General features: G+C 38.8%; 1 protein-coding gene across 5 annotated transcripts in view; it reads right to left on the reverse strand.

Annotated features, from left to right (window-relative positions):
- Window positions 1-23,177, reverse strand: part of Rbm25 (RNA binding motif protein 25) — a 52,157-nt gene that overhangs the window by 7,198 nt on the left and 21,782 nt on the right. For all 5 annotated transcript variants that reach the window (XM_008849791.3, XM_017802372.2, XM_017802371.2 and 2 more), the window contains 8 exons: window positions 14,781-14,966; window positions 13,382-13,435; window positions 13,071-13,154; window positions 9,451-9,731; window positions 6,836-7,058; window positions 6,666-6,755; window positions 5,858-5,931; window positions 3,346-3,496 (listed from right to left, as the gene is read on the reverse strand). In XM_008849791.3, coding sequence (XP_008848013.2) covers window positions 3,346-3,496; window positions 5,858-5,931; window positions 6,666-6,755; window positions 6,836-7,058; window positions 9,451-9,731; window positions 13,071-13,154; window positions 13,382-13,435; window positions 14,781-14,966 — 1,143 coding nt within the window. The remainder of the gene's footprint in view (window positions 1-3,345; window positions 3,497-5,857; window positions 5,932-6,665; window positions 6,756-6,835; window positions 7,059-9,450; window positions 9,732-13,070; window positions 13,155-13,381; window positions 13,436-14,780; window positions 14,967-23,177) is intronic.

Below are 23,177 nucleotides of genomic sequence, written 5' to 3' on the forward strand. Positions count from 1 at the left end.
TTTTTGGAGGGGAGGTCTTTTTTTTTCCTGAGACAGGATCTCTCTAGTCACAGATGGTCTAGAACTCTCTACGTAGACCAGGCTGGCCTTGATCTCACAGAGATCCACTGGCCTCTGCCTCCCAAGTCCTGGGATTAAAGATGTGCGTAAACATACCCAGCAATTTTTAATTAAAAAACATTTTTATTTATTTACTTATTTTTATTTTATGTGTATCAGTGTTAAGCCTGCATGTGTATTAGTGTACCTGTGTCATGCAGTGCCTGTGGAGAACAGAAGAGGGCATCAGATTCCCTGGGATTGGAGTTATGGACAGTTGTTAGCTACCATGTGGGTGCTGAGATTCAAACCCCAATCTTCTGTATGAACAGCCAATACTCTTAGACCACTGAGCCATCTCTTCAGCCCCAATTTTTAACTTTTTTAAGATTTTATTTTACAAACAGAGTGTTTTATCTGCATGTAGTGTGCACACATGTAGCACAATGCCAGAAGAGGGCATGGGATCCCCTGCAACTAGAGTAACAGATGGGCTGTTAGTCCCCATGTGGGTGCTGGGAACTAAACTCTTGTGCAAGAACATCCAATGCTCCAGCCCATGTTTTATTTTTTAAACAATATAGACAATACAGTCTATAATATACAGTCATTTCTTCTCACTAGTGGACACTTACATATTCAAACAATAGGAAAAAGATAAAAGGATATTTGAATCAAAGACCAATGAAAAATTATGAAAGATACTTTAAAACAAAACATGAGTTACTAAGAATTAGGTTAGGGGCTGGAGAGATGTCTCAGAGGTTAAGAACACTGGTTGTTCTTGCAGAAGACCTGGGTTTGAATCCCAGCACCCACATGGCAGCTAACGACTGTCCATAACTCTAGTTCCAGGGGATCCGACAGCCTCTTCTGACCTCTGCCAGCATTGCACGACACAGGTGCACTTACCTACATGCAGGCAATACACTCAGACACATAAAATAAAAATAAATATTTTTTAAAGAAACAATTAGGTTAAACCAGATGTGCTAGTGCACACTTTTAATACCATTACTTGGAAAGCAGAGACAGAAACAAGCAGATCTGAGTTTGAGGCCAACCTGGTCTAGATGGCAAGCTCCAGGCCAGTCAGTACTGCACAGTGAGACAGTCTCAAAGGGGAGTGGAGAAGGGGAGGAACTAGGCTAATAAACCATGAACTGAACATTTGACCTTTCTACTTATTCAAGTAAGTTCTTATTTCATCAACAACAAACTCTTTTAATATGGGGAGGAAAATGGGACACAATAGCTATGCATGATGACAAAAGACAAATCAGAATTCATGAAGGCAGAGGACTAGCACCAGTTCAAGGACAGGCTGAGCTACACTAAACCCTGACAGAGTAAACAAAAGACCAAAAAAAAAAAAAAAAAAAAAAAAAAAAAAAAAATCAAAACAGAAACAAGGGATGTGAAAAGACTGCTTTTTTTTTGGTCTTTTTGAAGCAGGGGCTCCCTGTAGCCCCAACTGTCCTGGAACTCACAGAGATCCACCTGCCTCTGCCTCCCACTGCTTATTTTTACAAGGGAAAAATATATAAAATAATTTATGAAAAATCTTATTACTTCATAGAATAAGAACTAAATACACTGGGGCTGGAATGATGCTTCAGCAGTTAAGAGCATGTATGGCTCTTGCACACGACCCAAGTTTGGTTCCTTGAACACAGATCAAGTGGCTCACAACTGCCAGGAGCTCCAGCTTCAGGGATGATATGATGCCTCTGGTCTATGTGAGCTCACTTACTTTCTCTCTCTAATGATAAAAATAAATCTTAAAACGGGAAAATATTAAAAATGTTTCTAAAAATCACAAATTCTCGACAGGTGTGGTGGTGATGTACACTTTAATGCACTCAGCAGGCAGAGACCGGCAGATTTCTGAGTTCAAAATCAGCCAGAGCTACACAGTGATACCATGTCTCAAAAAAAATTCAACAATAGGGTGTATATGATCTAAAACAGCCTATTTTTTAAAAATTAACAAATTGTTAATGAAAACATCTTATAGTAACAAAAGGAATTTAAACTAGTTATTAGAAGTCAGACTACAGTGTTAAGGACAGCCTTCTAGTAAAGCTAAAAGACACAGATGACCAAAGACTTAACTGATTTATGTTTATTAAAATATGTGAAGCCAGGCATGGTAGCACACGCCTTTAATCCCAGCACTCAGGAGGCAGAGGTAGGAGGATCTGTGAGTTCCAGGCCTTCCTGGTCTACATAGTGAGTTCCAGGCCAGTTGGGGCTAGGGGGATACCCTGTCTCAAAAAAACCCAGAAAATAAAAAATAAAAAGATGTGGAATCAAGAGACTATGAGAACTGCTCACTTGGTAATGTGCTTGTCATGTAAGCATGATGACATGAGTTGAGCCCCAGCACCCATCACATCCAAACCAAGCACGGACCAATATGCACTTGTAATTGCAGCACTGAGGAGGTGGACGCAGGTGGATCCCTGGAACCTGAGGACTAGGCTAGCCTAAGAGATGAACCTTAAGTTCCAATGAGGGACCTGGGGCTCAAGGAAAAAAATGTGAATTGCTCCCAAAGAATGATACCTAAGACTGACCTCTGGCTTCTATACATGTATCCCTCACACCAGGAACACATAGCCACATAAAATTGTGAATTCAACTAAGTTTGACAATTATGCTAAATATATGCTAAAAATAACAGAATGTTGGTGGTGGCACATGCCTTTAATCCCAACACTGGAGAGCTAGGTGTATCTCTATGAGTTCCAGGTCAGCCAGAACTACATAGTAAGATCCTATTTCAAATAAAAACAATAGATGTATTAATGAACTTCCACAAAATAACAACAGCAAATTCCATACAGCATAATGTATATAATTTTTTTTTGTTTTGAGACAGGGTCTCCCTGTAGCCCCAACTGGCTTGGAACTCCCTGTATGTAGACCAGGCTGGCCTCTGCCTCCCAAGTGGTGGGATTAAAAGGCAAGGGACACCACGCCCGGCCTTCCATTTATTTTTATTTTATGTGTATGAGTATTACACATGTATGTATGTAAGTGTGCCCATCTCATGCAGTGCCAGTGGAATAACAGAAGATGGCGTCAGATTCCTTGGAACTGGAATTACAGGTGGTTGTTCACCACCATGTAGGTGCTAGGATTTGAGCCTGGGTCCTCTGCAAGAAAAGGCCAGTATTCTGAATCCTGGAGGCATCTCCCCAGCCCCATAATGTGTATACTGTTTGACTACAAAATAAATTATATTATAGCTGGCTTTAAGATGACATGAGACTCTTCAAACAAAATTATTTCAGATCTTACCCTTTGGAGCTCTGCATCTGGATCTGGGTGCCCTTCTGCCAGAAGGCGTTGCCTGATTTCCTCAAGTTCTTCCTTCTCTCTTTTCCGATCTCGTTCATCAGCTTCCATTTCTTTTTCTCTATCTCGCAACCTTTTTTGAAGAGCACTCCCCCTGCAAAGATAATAGGATTCGTTTAGCAAGCACTTCATTGTCTAGTACACAGAATGTCTCCAACAGTATCTTAACTTTTCAAGGGCAACAGAGCTCTCATTTTTTTGCCTATCCCACAGAGAGTCACTAAAACATAATTTGCATTTTCAAAAGCAGCAAAGTGTGAAAATAATACAATTAGCATTAAAACTGCTAACAATAGTTGAAGGGATAAAGGTGTCAACAGTATAAGGTCACTGTCTCCCCAATAAAGCAGGACATGGTTGGTCTTTAATCTCAACAATAAAGGATGTGAGTTCAGGGCCACGTGGACTACACAGTGAGGCCTTGTCTCAAAGTTCATGGTCCAATGACAGAGCTCAGAGTGTAAAAGCTTTGAAGGCAAGCCTGATAACCAAACTTCAATCCTTGGTTAAACCCATATGATGGAGAAGACCAACTCCCACAAGTTTCACTCTAGTCAGCGGTTCATTGTGTCTTGAGAAGATGAAGTTAAGGATGGAAAGAAGGCTCGGTAAGTTCAGATCCCCAGCACCCATGTGAAAAACCAAGGAGAGGAGAAGACAGATACTGGGGACACACTGGCCAGCCAAGCTAAACCAGAGAGTGAGCTGTGAGCTGGCTGGGCATGATGGGTGCATGCCTTTAATCCCAGGACTCAGGAGACAGAGGCAAGTGGATTTCTATAGATCAAGGCTAATCTGGTCTACACAGCAAGTCAGGCCAGCCAGGGCTACACAGTGAGCCCATCTTTTTTTAAAAAAAAAAAAAAAAAAAAAAGGCAGTGATCTCAAGGTTCAATCAGAGACTACCAAAAAGCAAGGAGAAGCAACTATAGAAGAGATCCCAATGTCGCCAGGTATGATGGCATAGGCCTTTAATCCCAGAACTTGAGAGGCAGAGGCATGTGGATGGATCTCTGTGAGTTCAAGGCCTGCCTGGTCTACATGAGTTCCAGGCCAGCTGGGGCTCAGGGAGACCCTGTCTCAAAAAGACCAAAAAAAAAAAAGAGAAGGGATCCCAATGTCACTCTCTAGCTTCCACATACACCTACCTGTACAGGTTGAATGCACCTACACACAGGCACAGCGGCCCCACGAGCTGAAGCGCTGCACTGCGATCCTACGACCTGTACTCAATAATTTCACTAATTTTGACGCATTTTCTACAAATGATATCCTTGGCACTTTCCCAGTTTCAAATGCTAATTCCAATGCTCTGTTATTGTGGCATAAAATTTTCCCTTTCATTATGCATGCATAAATTCACATCGCAACTAGGGATATATCAAGATTGTAATGGGTTGGAGAGATGGAGAGATATATCAAGATACTGTCATGCATTGGAGAGTTGGCTTAGCAGTTAAGACATGCCCCTCTTCCAGAGGACCCAGGTTTAGTTTCCTGGACCCATATGGCAGCTTGCAACAAACCATAATTGCAGTTTCAAGAGATCTGACACCCTCTTCTTGCTTCTGTAGATAATAGGCATGCATGTGGTACACATAGAAATATACAGGCACACACACATAAACATAAAAACAATAAATATTTTTTGTAAAAGGTACTGTTCCATATCCTTGAATAAGTTACAGTATGGCTAGGAGTTCTAAAAATTTTTGCTATAACACATAAATGCTGGAATGGAAACTTAGAAATGCCAAAAGAACTAGGAGAGGAGGAAAGTCAGGTAGTTACAACTTTCTTCAGAGAAATTTATCAATACAGGAATGGAGTTGGTAGGAAGGGTGAATCAGATTACTATGAAACACTTCTGAAATCCCAAGAGAAAATTTTCTGAACTAGTTAAAAAGAATTAGTTATGACTATTAAACTACTTTTATTAAATATATGAAGAAAAAAGGTTATTGAGAATAATACTATCATAGGCTCCCCTATTTATTTTTATTTTACATGTATGAATGCATTGCCTGTATGGGTGTAAGTGCACCAGTGTCAGGCAATGACCTCGGAGGTCAGAAGAAGGCATCTGATCCCCTGGAACTGGAGCTACAGATGGTTGTTAACCATCATGTGGGTGCTGGGAATAGAACTCAGATCCTCTGCAAGAGAAGTCAGTACTCTTAAACCACTGAGCCATCTCTCCAGCCCCATACTGAGTCTTTTCTCTTTTTTTTTTTGGTCTTTTTGAGACAAGGTCTCCCTGCAGCCCCAGCTGTCCTGGAACTCACTATGTAGACCAGGCTGGCCTTGAACTCACAGAGATCTGCCTGCCTCTGCCTCCCAGGTGCTGGGACTAAAGGCTTGCGCCACCATGCCCAGTTCTGAATCTTTTCTAACAGCTAGGTGCTCCCACTAACTGCCCTCCCGATGTCCCTAAACAGCACACCAGTTCCCATACCTGTAATATTTTGGATCATCTCTATCATCGTCATAGTCTTCTAGGAATTCTTTGAGCCGTTTAGCTTCTTTAGCCTTTACAAGAAAGGAGAACAAAACATGCAAAATTAAGGCAAGTGTCATTCAAATTATATCCTTCCCCCTTCTTGAGATCAAGTTTTTGTTTTTGTTTTATTGAGACAGGCTCTTCCTGTAGCCCCAGCTGGCCTCGGAACTCCCCATGTAGACCAGGCTCATAAAACTTAATACTTTGTTGTTTCTTCCACAAGAGCAGCCAGTGTTCTTAACTGAATCATCTTTCCAGTCCCTAATAATCTTAATCAAAGGATGTTATATTAATTTTAAATGTCTATAATATACTATGGTAGATTTACTTCAATACTATGCTAATTATTTTGTTTACGGGCAGCAAAAACTTAAAAATTTGTGTGTTGAATTTGTCTCACAAGTGTTTCAAACTAAAAAAACTAACTAGTTAAAAAAAATTTAGTAGTCAAGAAAAGAACAGAGTAAAACCACCACTTTTGGGTGAAGTAGCAACTTGTGTTGTTTTACTTCAATCGTGACCAAAAAATTTGGCTAAGCTGGGTGCAATGAATGGAGTATGCCTTTAATTCCAGCAGAAGCAGATAGATCTGTGTAAGATGGAGGCCAGCCTGATCTACATTATGAGTTTCAGGCCCATAATCTTCTGGGGCTACAGAAAATCCTGTCTCAAAAAGATAAAAATAAATAAAACAAGAAAACTGAGAAGCTTGAACATTTCATTTTTTACTTGGCAAGTCACGTTATTTTCAGGCTGGGCTTACCATTTCTCTTCTTCTTTCTTCTTCTCTTTCAGCCTCTTTCTCATATTCCCTGGTTTTCTTCCGTTCTCGGATTTCCCAATTCTTAAGGCGCTAAAAAATATTTTTCAGTGCTTTAAAACTTTAGAAAAGATTCTGCAGAGCCTGAGAATAAGATACTTTCTTAAATTTACCTCTTGATAAGCAGCTTCTTTCTCTCGGAGTTTTCTTTCAAGTTTTCTTCGTTCATATGCATCCTCTTCATCCTCTTCTCGATCTCTTTTCTTGTCTTTCTCTCTTTCCCGCTCTCGTTCTCTCTCTCTTTCTCGCTCACGCTCTCGTTCTCTCTCTCGTTCCCGTTCTCGCTCTCTCTCTCTCTCCCTCTCTCGTTCCCTTTCACGATCTCTGCTTTTTTCTCTGTAGAAATAAAATGTTAAAAAATATATAAAATGAATCATTCTACACTATCTTTCCCTTTAAGAACAAAGGGAAATGCAACATGTAATATAAATCAATATACAAACTCACAAGCCAGAATTCAGCGTTCAATTTTTACAGAAGTGTAAATTTCTCTATACTTAGAGACAAAGCACAGACCAGGGGACTGGAGGTATAACAAAGGTAGAACATTTGTCTTAACATGTACAAGGTCATGGGTTTTAATCCCAGTGATATAAATAAAGTAACAGATTTATATTCCAAATTCAAATTCTGAATTGCATTCTAAGTCAATAATAATATTTACTCATGTCAGAAAGCAAACACAAAACTTAGATGTTAAGATTATATAAAAGATTGAAAAATTATTCATTTTAACGTATAATGGAATATTAATTATATACTGGAATATTAATCACATCATGTATACAAAAGAAAAGCACTCCCAAAAGAACTAATTAATAAACATGCTTTAAAAGCAAATCTAGAGAGAAGAATGAGTAGTTCAGAAGGTATCCTGCTCTTCTAGAGTGTGGCTCCTATCACCCACATTGGGTAGCTCCACTGTGTCTATTCACAGCTCCAAAGGATCTCACGCCCTCTTCAGGCCTTGAGTACCTGCACTCACCTACAAATACCTACAGAGAGACACATATACTAGAAGTAATAAAAATAAACCCTTCAAAACAAAAAATACTAACTCTTGGGTTAAGAGAGACAGTTCAGTGCTTTAGAGCACTGGCTGCTCTTGAAGAAGAGCAGGGTTCAATTCCAGCACCCACATGGCAGCTCAAAACTGTCTGTAACTCCAGTTCTAGAGTATCAACACCCTCTTCTGGTCTTTGAGGGCATGAGGCATATATCAGTCTTACATAAAGTACACAAACATACATGTAGCTAAAACACTCATGAACATAAAATAATTTCTATATTATTTATTATTTTGGTCTTTTTGAGACAGGATCTCCCTGTAACCCATGGAACTTGTGGTGCAGACCAAACTGGCCTCAGTCTCTGGGTCCTGTACTGGGATTAAAGGTGTATTATGATCATTCCTGGCTAAATCTATCTTTTAAAAGGTTATGAAATGCCAGGCGTGGTGATGCTCACCTTTAATCCCAGCAGTCCAGAAGCAGAGGCAGGCAGATCTCTGTGAGTTCCAGGCAAGTTGGAGCTACAGGGGAGAGAGACCCTGTCTCAAAAAAAAAAAAAAAACCAAAAGAAAATAAAAGATTATGAAAAAAAAAAAAAAGTCCTTAAAAAAATGAAATTACGCCAGGCATGATGGCGCACTGCCTTTAATCCTAGCACTTGGGAGGCAGAGGCAGGTGGATCTCTTTGAGTTCAAGGCCAGCCTGGTCTACGTAGTGAGTTCCAGGACAGCTGGGGCTACAGGGAGACCCTGTCTCAAAAAGACCAAAAAAAAGAAATTATTAGTAGCCAGGAAGTTAATCTGTGGTAGTCCAGTGGGATAGACAAAGCACACGCACGCACATGCACACACGCACACACACACACACACACAAAATAGTGCCAGGGCTGACTTCTTAGCACATACGACCTCAATGAAAGAATGACCAGAAAAACTGCCTATCAACTCAAGAAGATAAGATAGAACTATGTCTGTCCAAACACTGGTCTGTAGTAGGTGTTTTCTAGGTTTATAAGAAACTACCCTCAGCCAGGCATGATGGGAGGCAGAGGCAGGCACTATGTGAGTTCCAGGCCAGCTGGTGCTACAGGGAAATCCTGTCTCAAAAAGAAAAAACAAAAACAAAAACAAAGCTAGCCTCATAGAGAAACCAATCACACAGTTGAAAAACTTTTGCTAGGAATGCAGCTTGACAGTAGAGTGCTTGTCTAGTTTAACAGGCCCCTAGAGTTAGTATCCCCAGCACTGTAAAAAACAAAAACACCATATGTCATTTCACTCTGTCATGGCAGTACATGCCCATAATCCTACTAGTACTCAGAAGGTAGAGGCAAAAGGATCATGAGTTCAAGAGCAGCCTGGGCTATACTTCCAGGCTAGCCTATTGCTCAAAGAACCCATCTCAGAAGTGAAATAACCAAAATTAAAAATTACTATTTTCGCTGGGCGTGGTGGCGCATGCCTTTAATCCCAGTACTTGGGAGGCAGAGGCAGGTGGATCTCTGTGAGTTCAAGGCCAGCCTGGTCTCCATAGTGAGTTCCAGGACAGCTGGGGCTACAGGGAGACGCTGTCTAAAGACCAAAAAAAAAAAAAAAATTTTATTTTCAATGTTGTGTGTACAAAAAGCCAAGCTATGGAAATCCATCACATAAATGTAAATGGTTCCTCAAAGGCTACCTTGTAATTCTGCGAAGCAGAAACACTCTATAAAGGCTTACCTTGATCGACTCCGATCTTTATTTCGATCTGAGCTCCGTTCTCGATCCCGGTCTCGATCTCTTTCTCGATCACGGTCTCTCTCCTTTGTTCGGTCACGGTCCCTATCCCGTTCTCGTTCCCGCTCCCGTTCTTTTTCCTTTTCTCGTTCACGTTCTCTTTCCCTTTCTCGTTCCCGTTCTCGCCTTTCTCGTTCCCTTTCACGCTCCCTCTCTCTTTCTCTCCGTTCTTTCTCAATTTCCTGTCTTTCTTTTTCTTTTTTGCCTTTCTCTTCTTCCAGTTTCTAGAAACCAATAAAAGTTCTTTTAGAGTTAATTCTGTAGCTCCAGCATTCAGACGTTTCCTGGTGCAACGCCCAATATTGGTAACAAAAGCATCAAACCACTGGTTATTTAATATTAAATAGGTGTGGCTTTATTTGACAAATTAAACTGAAGCAATCACAAGACTAGATTTCGTGCAAAACCATATGCTCTACACAGACCAGGAATCTACCAGGAATCTCCACTCTTGAAAGGTGGGAGATTATGTTAAGCATGGCTGGCCACCCAATGACTAAGGAATATCTAAAATAACCATGAAGAATGTGATGATTCCTAGTTATTTCTAGAAAGACAATTATTTAGCTAAACCCTAATTCTGACCATTACGAGTTATCTATAAATCAGTGGGACCAGTGATAACTGTAACCTTGGATTTCCTACTACACACAAAGGTTACAAGGTGAGTTTTAAGATGGGGTGGGAAGCGATTCAAGTCAGCATTACATTTTTCTGCCCTCTGTGACCCACCCACCAAAAGAAACAGAATCTGCATTCAGTCAAGATCTGTTTCCTTAACAAAATAAGTACTCCCACCATTACAAGATGGATCGCCCACCAAATACAGAAACTTAAAATCATTCACTTCAAGCAAAACATACATAACTGCAATATTTTCATTTAAAATATTTAAAAGCAATATAATTATACTCATTATGCCTGTAAGACAATAAAAAACATATTTACATTGATAAATCCATCCTTGCAAGGAATGATTATGTATTAACTTACAGATGCTGTGCTAGGACATGGATCTCCAACACTGGATTAACCTTGCCTACAAGCTATGTTTCTGGGAGGAAGAGCAAGTACATGGTTCACAAATAAACCAAATAACATTCAGACCAAGTTTGTATCCTGAAAGATTACCACTGTACCACAAGATTTCTATACAAACTAAGAAGGGGGAAAAAAGAAAACAACAGCAACAAAAACCCCAAACAGGTAAAACAAAACAAAACAAAAGTAAAACACATTTATCGCTGTGGTTCCACTTTTAGTTTCACTGAAATTTAAACTGCAACAATAAAATGCTCATTTTTCTTTTCTCAGTCATGTAAAGCATTTAAAACTTTAAAAAGCAGTCTTACCTGTTAGATACTTTTTCTCTTGCTCATGGACCAGAGAACTGATAGAGGATTATGAAAGAACAGCTAATGTATGAAGTGTCAATATATTCAGTTGCTAGAGTACAGGCCGAGCCAATACTGAATACATTGAAATTAGAAAGGGAAAATAGGAGGTATGAAAGACAGAAACTGAAAGCTGTTATGGGGCAAAATCTAATTTCTGAAACAGTTCTAATGGAGTTTAAAACTGATATTTTGAAATGAAGCTAAACTACATAAAACTTACCTCAATGTCATACACTTAGAAATTTGTTTATTTCGGAGATAACATATACTTACAGATTATTTTAGCTGTTCCAATTTTAATTTCTTTTGTACAAGTCTTTAATATTTTACGTTTTCTTATTTACTATGCTACCTTTCCTCTCATGTAAAAGCAGTTTCTTTCAGAACTCATTTTAATAGTTGCTCTATGTAAACAGAGTAAATTTAGTCCGCACTAAATGCTTTCTACAAAGTCACTTATATATGCTATATGTGTGTACACAAGCACAGATATATAGCATATATATGTACATTTTTAAAGGAAGATTAAAGAAAAATGAGAAGTCTAAAAAAATGTAGCGAAGTAATGAAGAGGAAACGGAAGATTAAAAAAGTCAAAAGTCTTACCTTATTCTCTCTTCAGACTCATCCGTGCTGTAAATGGACGCCCCCTGCCACGCTGATACCCTGACAGTCTGTGGTTATTTAATAAACTCATACCAAAACATGCAAAGGTTCACTGAGCTCATTTTTATTACTGAGAATTCAAATAGCCCCTTAACCAACCCACCCAGTAAAAACTGGTTTTTATTTTTGATTTCTTTGTACTTCTAAAACATTTTGGAAATTAAGAACACTCCCCTCAGTAAAATAATACTAAAGCAGTGAAATGCCTGACAGACTCATAATACTAAAGCAACTAGCTTTTGGGTATTCTTTCTTACAGACTCATAATTTACCAAATTTTATTTAACAAATAAATAAAAACAAAAAGGGGTAAACTACACACACAACTAAATACCATTTTTAAGCTATTCCACCTTAAATTTGAGTACTGAACATAAACAGAAGTATTACTCTACAGTGACATCCCGCAGACCACCACTGTAACTCTCAAAATTATGGGAGTTCATTTGTGCTTTTACATATTTAATTCCTGAAAAAGCACATTTAATTCTTGTATGTGAGCTATGGCTGGGCATCTGGACAGTAAGTGTTCATCAGCATTGATTCATTATCATTGTCAACTTGGGATTTTTGAAAGCAATGAGAAAAAAAAAGATTTAATCAAGAGAAAATGAGCACTTATTCACTGAGTTACATATCTCTCAGTCTAACTCGGAACCAGTAATATCTTATTACCTCTAATATCAAAATACATTTCATGCACTTTGCATTTCACCATCCGTAAGCATCACCTTCAATACCAGCAAACATTCACAGATGCACTGTCATTGAAAGAAGCTTTAAATAGGCAAAACTCATGAGTGGGATTTACTACACACAAATACCCATTTCCAAGCCAGTTACCCCTTTGCATATTTTTCTGAGGGGGCATCCATAAATATAATAAAAAACAGAAGCTCATACTTACATCCTATTCCTTGTTACTTTCCAAGCTGAGAGTTTCATCTTGCATTAGTCACCATATGATCTCTATCATAATGGTGGGGGTCAATGAATAGATTAGCTTTATGGGAATTTACAGTTCTTCCATGCATCTATAATTTGGTAAGTCTGGTAACCACTGACTTACTTTTAAAAATCTCCCCCACTCAACTTAAATCTATACAAATATAAATCTTAAATTTTAATCTCAGCTCTAAAGGTTTTCCTAAGATCAAGTAACTGCCCACAAAAATATACTAAACTGTATGTATGTTATCCTGCTGCCCCCTTGAAATCTAGTTTAAATCTGATCTTGATGTTTATGTTGAAATCTATTAATTAACTCTTGGTCATATTAAAGTGGGATAACTGCAGAGTAGTCAGAGACTGAAAAAATTAAGCAATGACCACTTTAATATGTGACTAATCTTCTGTTTTTTATTTCTACCTAGAATCAATTAAGCCTATAAAAAGCATGTAACTTTTTATTCTAATGTAAGGTTGATTTTCTTGTCTGTTTGCTTTGGATTCTGTAAAAAGTCTAGATTGGTATCAAGCGAAAAAAACCAAGAATACTACCTTGTGTGTGTCTCTGAATTTGCTGATCTCTCGGGATATCAGATCTCTTTTGTCTTCTTCCATTTCTATAGCATTTATATCCTCCTAAAGGGTGAGGAAATGGGAGAGAATGAATAAAAATCTAATTACATCAACATAAAAGTTTAAAATTCAGTATTTTGTCAGAGTATTAGAAAATACAAGACTAAGTAAAAAGAAGGCTGACTTGACAGTAAAAGCTAACATTCTAAAATTAAGTAATAAAAATCAAACAATCCCAAATCTGGCAATTAGTAGTATACACAATGTCAAAGTCTACAATTTAAACGAACCTTGGTGATGAGTGGATAAGGGATCAGGGGGGCCACTGGGAATCTACGGAAAATCTGCGGAAAAACCCATAAAGATTTTTTAAAAACAGTTCACATTTCTTTTATTCAATGGACTACACACTTACACTGGATACAATATAGAATTTGTGGTTTTTTCTTGATTTCAAATTACTTAACAGGAAATGATTTCATTAACTTTAAACCCTTCCTCCCTCACCCAGTACATCCTCTCCCCAATATCTCCAGATAATGGAGTGGGAGGTGAGATGCCGTCTCAAGAGAAACATGGCTTTCCCCACTATTCTAAGATAAAAAACAATTATATGAATTAAGACTTGCTTATAATTCTTGCCAAAGAATGGTATTTCTTCTTTAACTTATCCTCTTCCCTCCCACCAATATTAATGACCAGTTGTTTATGCCTGACTGATTCTGTTAGCAAACCAACAGATTTTCAAATCAACTAGACAGAATTTTAGGAGGACTAAATAATGAATAGGTAAAATAGCAAAAATTTATCTGGCCAAAGATAGAACTGAAGATGGCCACATACACACACATAAAAAAAAAAAAAGATACTGAAATTCAAAATAACAAACCTTCACTATCCTTTAATAACTACTATGTAATTACTTTTTTATGACACATAAAATCCCTAAATTTTTAAAAATCACTATAATTTATCTAGAAGCAATGAGTAAAAAGAAAAATATTTTGTCAACCTGATTATGAATCCTAGTCATTCAATTCCCCAAAATTTAAATATACCCAAAGCACAAGAGTGACATGAAAACCAAACCGAAGCTCCCCCAATAGGTTGGCCGATCAAGAATGCTCATCCCTAAATACTTGTAGGTTATATGTGTGTGTAAATAGTAACAATAATTATAGAAGAGGTCATGAATTCCATAGTCAGTGGGGAGGACACAAGGATTTAGAGGCATGAAATCAAAGTGTAGAAATGATGTAAAATACAGCACTTACATGAAATTCTCAGAAAAAAAAATTTAAAAAATTGCACAAATGTCCAGGCCACTTGGTGGCAGGTGAATCTCTGTGAGGCCAAGGCCAACCTGGTCTATACATAAGAGATTTCCAAGCCACGAAGAGCTGTACTGTGAGACCTTGTCTCACCAAAAAAAAAAAAAAAAAAAAAAGGGGGGGGGGTCTAGCAATATGGCTCGGTGGTTCTTGCGACAACCAGGGTTCAGTTCCCAATATCCACATGGTAGCTAGCTACCATCTATGGAGCTCCAGGGGATCCAATGTCCTCTTCTGGCCTCCTCCAGCATTGACTGCCCACACATGGTACACTTACATACATGTAGGTTAAACATTTATACACATATTAAAAAACAAAAAAAATTGTAGAAATGAATATGTTATCAGGAATACATACGTCCTCCTTCTTTTCCTTCTTCTTTTTCCTGGGGTGAGAGTCAGACTCCTGTGAGGGGGCATTTAGCTCACTGGAGTATTCACGTATTAAAACTTCAATGGCCCCTTTAATCATCTGGTCTCTTCTCTTTGTTTCTTCATCTAAGGCTTCTTCATCATCATTAGTGACAGTTTCTGGTCTGGCATTCTTGAAAATCAAGACAAATTCAGAGGAAAGAAAAAAAGAAAGTCACTCCAAAGTAAGACTATGATACACTTAAAGGAAAAATACTAGGTAGGTATGTACACCAAAATGCAAGAATCAGAAAGGGTATGGCCTGAAATGATAGCTTCTTTCCTTACATGTGCTTCTACTATTTTTAAAAGTTTTAAAATTATTTTTGCCATGACATACATATGAAGGTCAGGAGACCACCTGTGGAAATTCATTCACTTCCTTCTACCATATGGGTCCTGGGACCAACCTTAAGCTGTCAGACCTGGTGGAAAGTAGCTCCAGCTTATACAATTTCTACAGTGCAAGGCTGGAGTAATGGCTCAGCAGTTAAGAGTACTCACTGACTGTTTTTGCAGAAGACTGGTTTTGAATCCCAGCACTCACATCTGTTACTCCAATTCCAGGGTATCCAACACCCTCTACTATCCTCCACCAGCACTGCACAACATGGGTGCACTTACATACCTGCAGACAATGCACTCATACACATAAATTTTTTTTAATTAAAAAAACTTCTACAATGCAGCAAATGCTGTTTATAAAAAGGAATCAAATCTAAAAATCAAATACAAAAAAGGAATCAAATCTAAATACTACATATTTCTCCTTTCCCTAAGACTGCATATGCAGTATCATTTTAAGAATTTTACTTCAGGGCTAGGTGATTCCCAGCACCTATATGTTGGCTGACAATCACCTGAAACTCCAATTTGAGGGGATCTGATGCCCTCTTCTGACCTCTGTGGGCACTGCATGACATGGGTGCACTTACACACATGCAGACAATACACTCATACACATAAAAATAATAAATTTAAAAAAATTTTATTTCATGTTTATGAAAAATAAATATTCATTAATCATTTAAGAGTAAAGAGTAAAGTTTTAAGCTGGACACTTGGGAAGCAAAAGCAGGTGGACCTCTGTGAGTTTAAAGCCAGCCTGGTCTACACAGGGAGTTCCAGGCCAGCTGGGACTACATGGAGACCCCGTCTCAAGAAGACAAAAAAAAAAAAAAAAAAAAGAGAGTAAAGGTTTAGCTAGATGTGGTGGCACATACCTTTAATCCCAGCACTCAGGAGGCAGAAACAGGTGAACATCATCTACATAGTGAGACCCTATATTCCAATATTATAACACACTAATTTTCTTGGTTTCAACCCATTTTTAATTTTATTTATTTGGTCTTTTTTGAGACAGGGTATCCCTGTAGCCCCAGCTGGCCTGGATTTGCTATGGAGACCAGGCTGGCCTCAAACTCAGAGAACCACCTGTCTCTGCCTCCCAAGTGCTGGGATTAAAGGCGTGCACCACCACAAACAGCCTCATCCCATTTTTTAAAGCTGACTAGATATGGAGGTAATTTAATTAAAACTAAAAACAGAATTTACATGATGACCTCAAGGTTTTTATTTCCATTTACTTTTTTTCTTTTTTTGGTTGGTCTTTTTTTGAGATAGGGTCTCCCTTTAGCACCAGCTGGCCTGGAACTCACTATGTAGACCAGGCTGGCCTCAAACTCACAGAGATCCACCTGCCTCTGCCTCCCAAGTGCTGGGATTAAAGGCATGCACCACCACGCCCGGCTGCCATTCACTTTCAACACTACTCAAAACACAGAAAAAGATTAATGACAAACTACGTACACAAATTACACATACAAAGACACTGTTTTTCTAAATTAAAACTATACACATCTCTATCTTAAAATAGCAGTGTACTTGGGGGCTGGAGAGATGGCTCAGCGGTTAAGAACACTGACTGTTCTTGCAGAAGACCCGGGTTTGAATCCCAGCACCCATATGGCAGCTAACAACTGTCTGTAACTCCAGTTCCAGGGTATCTGACAGCCTCTTCTGTCCTCCATGGGCACTGCATGACACGGGTGCACTTAACCTACATGCAGGCAATACACATATACACATAAAATAAAAATAATAAATAAAAAAAAATTAAAAAAAAAAAAAATAGCAGTGTACTTGGCAAATATATACTGAGCATACTTACAGACAACGTACAAAAACCATATTCGTAGGGCCAGGGATATAGCTCAGTGGCACAGAGCCAGTTTAGCATGTGTGACATCCTGGGTTCAACCCTCAGTATACCAGAAAAAACAAACCATGCTCTTTTGTATCTATGATCAGTTCTTTGTCAAAACATACTAAATTTCATGCTTTAAAATTATTTAACAATTTAACTTACCAGAGACTTCATAACAACCATCATTCTCAAGGCTGTTTCTACCATTAGAAATATATTCATATACATATTCATTAAGCCTTAAATTAACTAAATTTCTTAAATTCAGAGCACAGTATGTAACACTGTTAGAGGGCATAAAGTAAAAATTTTAAAAGAACATTTACTAAAAGAGTAAAAAAAACCAGATGGTTATGACACATTATGTCAATAAGGCATTATGTCACATAAAACTACCAACTCTAAAAAGAGCTTACTTTCTCAAACCTGCCTCTTCATTCAATCTTCTTGTAGCCCATTTTCTACTTGGCATCTTAGATAAAGGCAAGATGCTTTACACTAGACTGTAATTAAACTACTAAAATTATCAACAATACGTAGTAAATTGTTAATCGTGGTGACTATTTTAAAGTGGTAATACATAGCTAATAAGGCCTTAAATTAATATTTACATACCAGTCACTAAAATCTCTTCAGTAACAATACTATGGTTCTCTAAAGATTTGTTTGTTTTTTGGTCTTTTTGAGACAGGGTTTCCCTGTAGCCCCAGCTGTCATGGAACTCACTATGTAGATCAAGCTGGCCTTGAACTCAGAGATCCGCCTGCCTCTGCCTCCAGATTAAAGGCGTGCGCCGCCACACCAGGCTCTCTAAAGGTTTTATATGAAAGAGAAACCTCCAGTAACATGGCTGCTTCCATTCAAAATTTGAGGGTTTTTATTCTCTTACCATGTTATGGTGCAACCCAAGGGGGTCTGGAACTTGCAATCCTGTCTTAGTCTCCCAAATACTGAGATTACAGCCATGTGCCACCAAACCAGTTTTGAGAAACTCGGCATTTTTCCACTTTCTTTTTCTATTCAATTTTCTGACAGGTTCTCCCTATAGCACCAGCTGGGCTTGATCTCACAGAGATCTTGCCCGCCTCCAACAGGCCCAGCTAGAAAACTGAACTTTTAAGATCTAAATTCTGGAGCTGGAGAGATGGCTCAGCGGTTAAGAGCACTGAATGCTCTTGCAGAGGACCTGGGTTCAATTCCCAGCACCCACACAGTGGCTATGAACAGTCCTTAACTCCAGTTACAGGGGAATCCAAAGCCCTCTTCGGACCTCTACAGCGTTGCACGACATGGGTACACTCACATACATGCAGGCAATACACTCATACACATAAAAATAATAAATATTTTTAAAAAATCTAAATTCTGTATTATCAAAATATTCTTGATTAGGGACTGGAGAGATGGTTCACCAGTTAAGAGTACTATTCTCTCAGAGGATCCAGGTTAGGTTACCAGAATCCACATGTTGGCTAACTGTCTGCAGCTCAAGTTCCAGGAAAGCTGATGATCTGTTCTGGCTTTGTGGGCATCCCATGCACACTGTGCATTTATATACATGACAGGCAAAATACTCATACACATTAAATAAACATAAATCAAAAAAATGATAAAACATTCTGATTAGAAAGGATTCATTCTGTGTGACATATTTCCTACATTCTGAATTCTTTTCTAGCAGTAATCTCTGCAAGTTTCTAAGCATAGGAACAGAAGTGGAGTTATAATTCCAATAGCCTGTTAATATAAAAATAACTTTTAAAAGCTGGGAGTAGTGGCGCACGCCTTTAATCCCAGCACTTGGGAGGCAGAAGCAGTCTTTGAGTTCAAAGCCAGCTGGTCTACATAGTGAGTTCAGGTCAGCTGGGACTACAGGGAGACCCAGTCTCAAAAAGACAAAAAAAAAAAAACTTTTAATACCTAAATTATCATACTAATAAAGTGAAAATTTAATACCAAGGCAGCTAGTTATACAGAATTACAAAATGAAACATCTACAATAAAGGCATGTACAAGGACTCTACCTTCTAAACATCTGATTGCCACTCATACTATGTTTTGCTGCTATTTTCTTTTTCAGACAGGGTCTCCCAGCTGGCCTGAACCTCACTGTGTAGATGAAGGTAGCCTAGATCTCAGAGATCCACCTGCCTGTCTCCAGAATGCTGGGATTAAAGGTAACAGCTCAAATTATATTTCTACAAGAAAGTCTTAGCGATGGAGCAATGGCTCAGTGGTTAAGGGCACTGGCTGCTCCTGCAGAGGACTCTGGCTCAGCAGTTAAGAGTACTGTTCTCCTGGAGGGCCTGGTTTTGGTTCCCAGCACCCACATGGGGACCAAGAACTATCTGTAACTCTAGTTCCAGGGAATCTGATGCCATCTTCTGATCTCCACTTGGCACTGCACACAGGGGTACATTTACATACCTGCAGGCAAAACACCACTACACATAAAAATCTGTGGCCGGGTGTGGTGGTACACGCCTTTAATCCCAGGCAGAGGCAGGTGAATCTTTGTGAATTTGAGGCCAGCATAGTCTACATAGTGAGTTCCAGGACAGCTCGGGCTACAGGGAGACCCTGTGTCTCAAAAAGACAAAAAAAAAAAAAAACAACAACAAAAAATACATCAGAAAGCAACCTTAATAGCCCAACTCTATTAACTGCTTGTTAATGTCAGTAAAACAAAAATAAGCTGATGCATAATGGAGAATTTATTTTAGGTTAGCAAGACGAAATCATAGGCTGTTAAATTTCATCTAAACTTCTATGTCTAAGTTCCCAAACATAAACAATTTCCCATTTCCCAGTTGCACTTCTGTATTACAATCCTGAAAGCATCCTGATAAGTAACAGCAAGCAATAGGTAACATCTTCAAGGGCATCTTTTTTTTTTTTTTTTTTTTTTTTTTTTTTTTTTTTTTTTTTTGGTCTTTTTGAGACAGGGTCTCCCTTAGCCCCAGCTGACCTGGAACTCATTATGTAGATCAGGCTGGCCTTGAACTCACAGAGGCACAGCCTGCCTCTGCCTCCCAAGTACAGGGATTAAAGGCATGTGCCACCACACCTGGCTACTTTTATTTTGTTTTTGAGACAGAGACTCACTACACAGCCCTGGCTAGCCTGAAACTGGCAGTGAGGGCCAGGATGGCATCAAATTCCTCTGCCTCCTGAGAGCTGGGATAAAAGGGTGTGTCATCAGGCCAGGCTTACCAGTCCACTACTGAATGCATGGCCAACAATTACAAATTGTGACAGAGATCTATCCTTATATACACTTAATGCTGGATAGAGTGAAAATGCTAAGACATGAATATATAGATTGGAATGGCTAGCTCAAATGAAATATTTAACTAAACATCAATTTAAAAATGAAAAGAAAAAAGCAAATTTACATCATTTTCATCAAGTTAGCTGACAAGTAAATCTTATAAAAGCATATAATTTGAGGCTGGAGAGCTAGATGGCTCAGAGGTTAAGAGCACTGGCTTTTCTTGCAGATGACCCAGGTTCAGTTCCCAGCACCCACATGGTGGCTAACAACACTCCAATTCCAGGGAATCAGATACCCTCTTCTAAATTCAGTGGGCAGTGCACAACATGAGCGCACTTACATATATGCAGACAGGTAATACACTCATACACATAAAACTAAAATAATAAAATATTGCCGGGCATGCGCCACCACATCTTTAAATCCCAGTACTTGGGAGGCAGAGGCAGGCGGATGGATCTCTGTGAGTTCAAGGCTAGTTTGGTCTACACAGTGAGTTCCAGGAGAGCTGAGGCTACAAGGAGACCCTGTCTCAAAAAGACAAAAAAAATAAAGTATTAGGCCAAGTCCTGGTGGCACATGCCTTTAATCCCAGCACTCAGGAAATAGAGTCAGGCAGATCTCTGTGAGTTTGATGCCAGCCTGGACTACATAGCAAGATCCAGGCCAGCTGGGGCTACAGGGAGACCCTGTCTCAAAAGACAAATAATAATAAAATATTTTATAAATAAATAAATAAATAAATAAATAAATAAATAAAGTATGTAATTCGGGGCTGAAGAGATGTCACAGAAGTTAAGAGCACTAGCTGCTTTTGTAGAGGACCCTGGCTCAGTTCTCAGACCCGACTTGTCAGCTAACAACTGTCCCTTACACCACTACCAGGGCTATCCTAAGCCCTTTTCTACTCTCTGTGGGCATTGCACGGATATGGTACAATTACATGCAGGCAAAACACTTATACATGTAAAATTAAAATACCAAGAAAAAAAAATTTAAAAACTAAATGCATGTAATTTCTTAAAACTCCAAATCAGGAAAACATCTTTCACTTCTAGAAAAACTACTGTTTCTTTTTTAAGCAATACAAAATAGATCATTTTGGTTTTTCTTGTATCTCACAAAGAAAACTATAAGCTGACAAAAAAAAAAAAAAAAAAAAAAAAAAAAAAAAAAAACTACAATTTTTCTATTTATTTTAAATTCAGGGTCTCCCTGTAGCCCCAGATGCTGTAGAACTTGCTATATAGACCAGGTTGGCCTTAATCTCACTATCTGCCTGTCTTCCCAGTGCTGGGATTAAAGGCCTGCACTACTACCATGCCTACAAAATAACAACTTCTATTCACTCAATAAATGCTCCTTCCATTCTTAATTTTGGCAAGACATTTTCCTAGGTGATGTGGAGGTATAAAAGCAAAGACCTAATGAACTAATTATTACCCTTTCTACATAGCATTAGAACCAATGGAGTACCATGAGCTATGAAAGACAAAGACAGAGCCCACTGACAACAGTAAAGACCAAGATTAATTAATTAATTAATTAATTAATTAAAAAAATCTGGGCATGGTGGCACATGCCTTTAGTATCAAGGCAGAGGGGGGCAGAACTCTGTGAGATTGGAGGCCAAACTGAGCTACATAGCAAATTCCAGGCCACCTGGAGCTACAGGGAAACCCCTCTCAAAAACCCAATAAAATTTTTTTCAAATAGGGGCTGGAGAAATGGCTCAGCAGTTAAAAGCACTGGCTGCTCTTCCAGAAGATCGGGGTTTGATTCCCAGCACCCACATAACAGCTAACAACTGTCCGTAACTCCAGTTCCAGGGGATCAGACACCTTCTTCTGTCATCCTCCTGCATTGCAGGACACAGGTACACTTACATACATGCACACAGTACATGTATACACATAAAATGAAAATTAAAAAGCAAAAAAAAAAAAAAAAAAAGTACACAGATGCTCAGAGGTTAAAAGCACTGGCTGCTCTTGCAGAGTACCCACGCTCGATTCCCAGCACCCACATGGTGGCCAAGAACCATACTTAACTCCAGTTTCAGGAGAATCCAATGCCCTCTTCTGACCCCCAAACCACTGCATGACATGGGTACATGCACATACATGCAGGCAATACACTTGTACACATAAATTAAAAATAATATTTAAAAAATATAATGAAAGCTTGAGGAGAATAAAAAGCTATTTTGTTGTTGTTGAGAAAGGAAGACAAAAGAAAAGGACACAATATATACTCAGATTTAAGATGTGTTTTGGCTTTGTGGAGCATATAACATTACCATGCATCATATAAGAGCCTCCTGTATCTTCATTTAAAATAACCTTAATTAAAATGAGGAAAAAAGATGGTTTGAATAAAGCCATCCCAGTACACGAAATATTAAGACTTATTTTCATTCATTTAAAAATCTAATCTGTGAGCTAGAGAGATGGCTGTCAAGAACACTGACTGTTCTTGCAGAAGACCCAGGTTTGAATCCCAGCACCCACATGGCAGCTAACACTATCCGTAACTCCAGTTCCAGGGGATCTGACAGTTCCAGGGGATCTGTCCTCTGCGGGCATTGAACAACACGGGTGCACTTACCTACATGCAGGCATAATACTCATACACATGAAATAAAAATAATTAAAAAAAAAAATCTAGGGCTGGGCATGGTGGCACGTGCCTTTAATCCCAGCACTCGGGAGGCAGAGGCAGGAGGATCTCTGTGAGTTCAAGGCCAGCCTGGTATACATAGTGAGTTCAAGTCAGCTGGGACTATCTCAAAAAGACCGAGAAAAAAAAAAAAAAAAAAAAATCTAATTTGTGTACTTCTAAATGAGGGGAAAACTAATAAAGAT

This window comes from Nannospalax galili, unplaced genomic scaffold (genome assembly GCF_000622305.1).
Source record: "Nannospalax galili isolate Female #2095 unplaced genomic scaffold, S.galili_v1.0 scaffold24, whole genome shotgun sequence".
NCBI lineage: Eukaryota > Metazoa > Chordata > Mammalia > Rodentia > Spalacidae > Nannospalax > Nannospalax galili.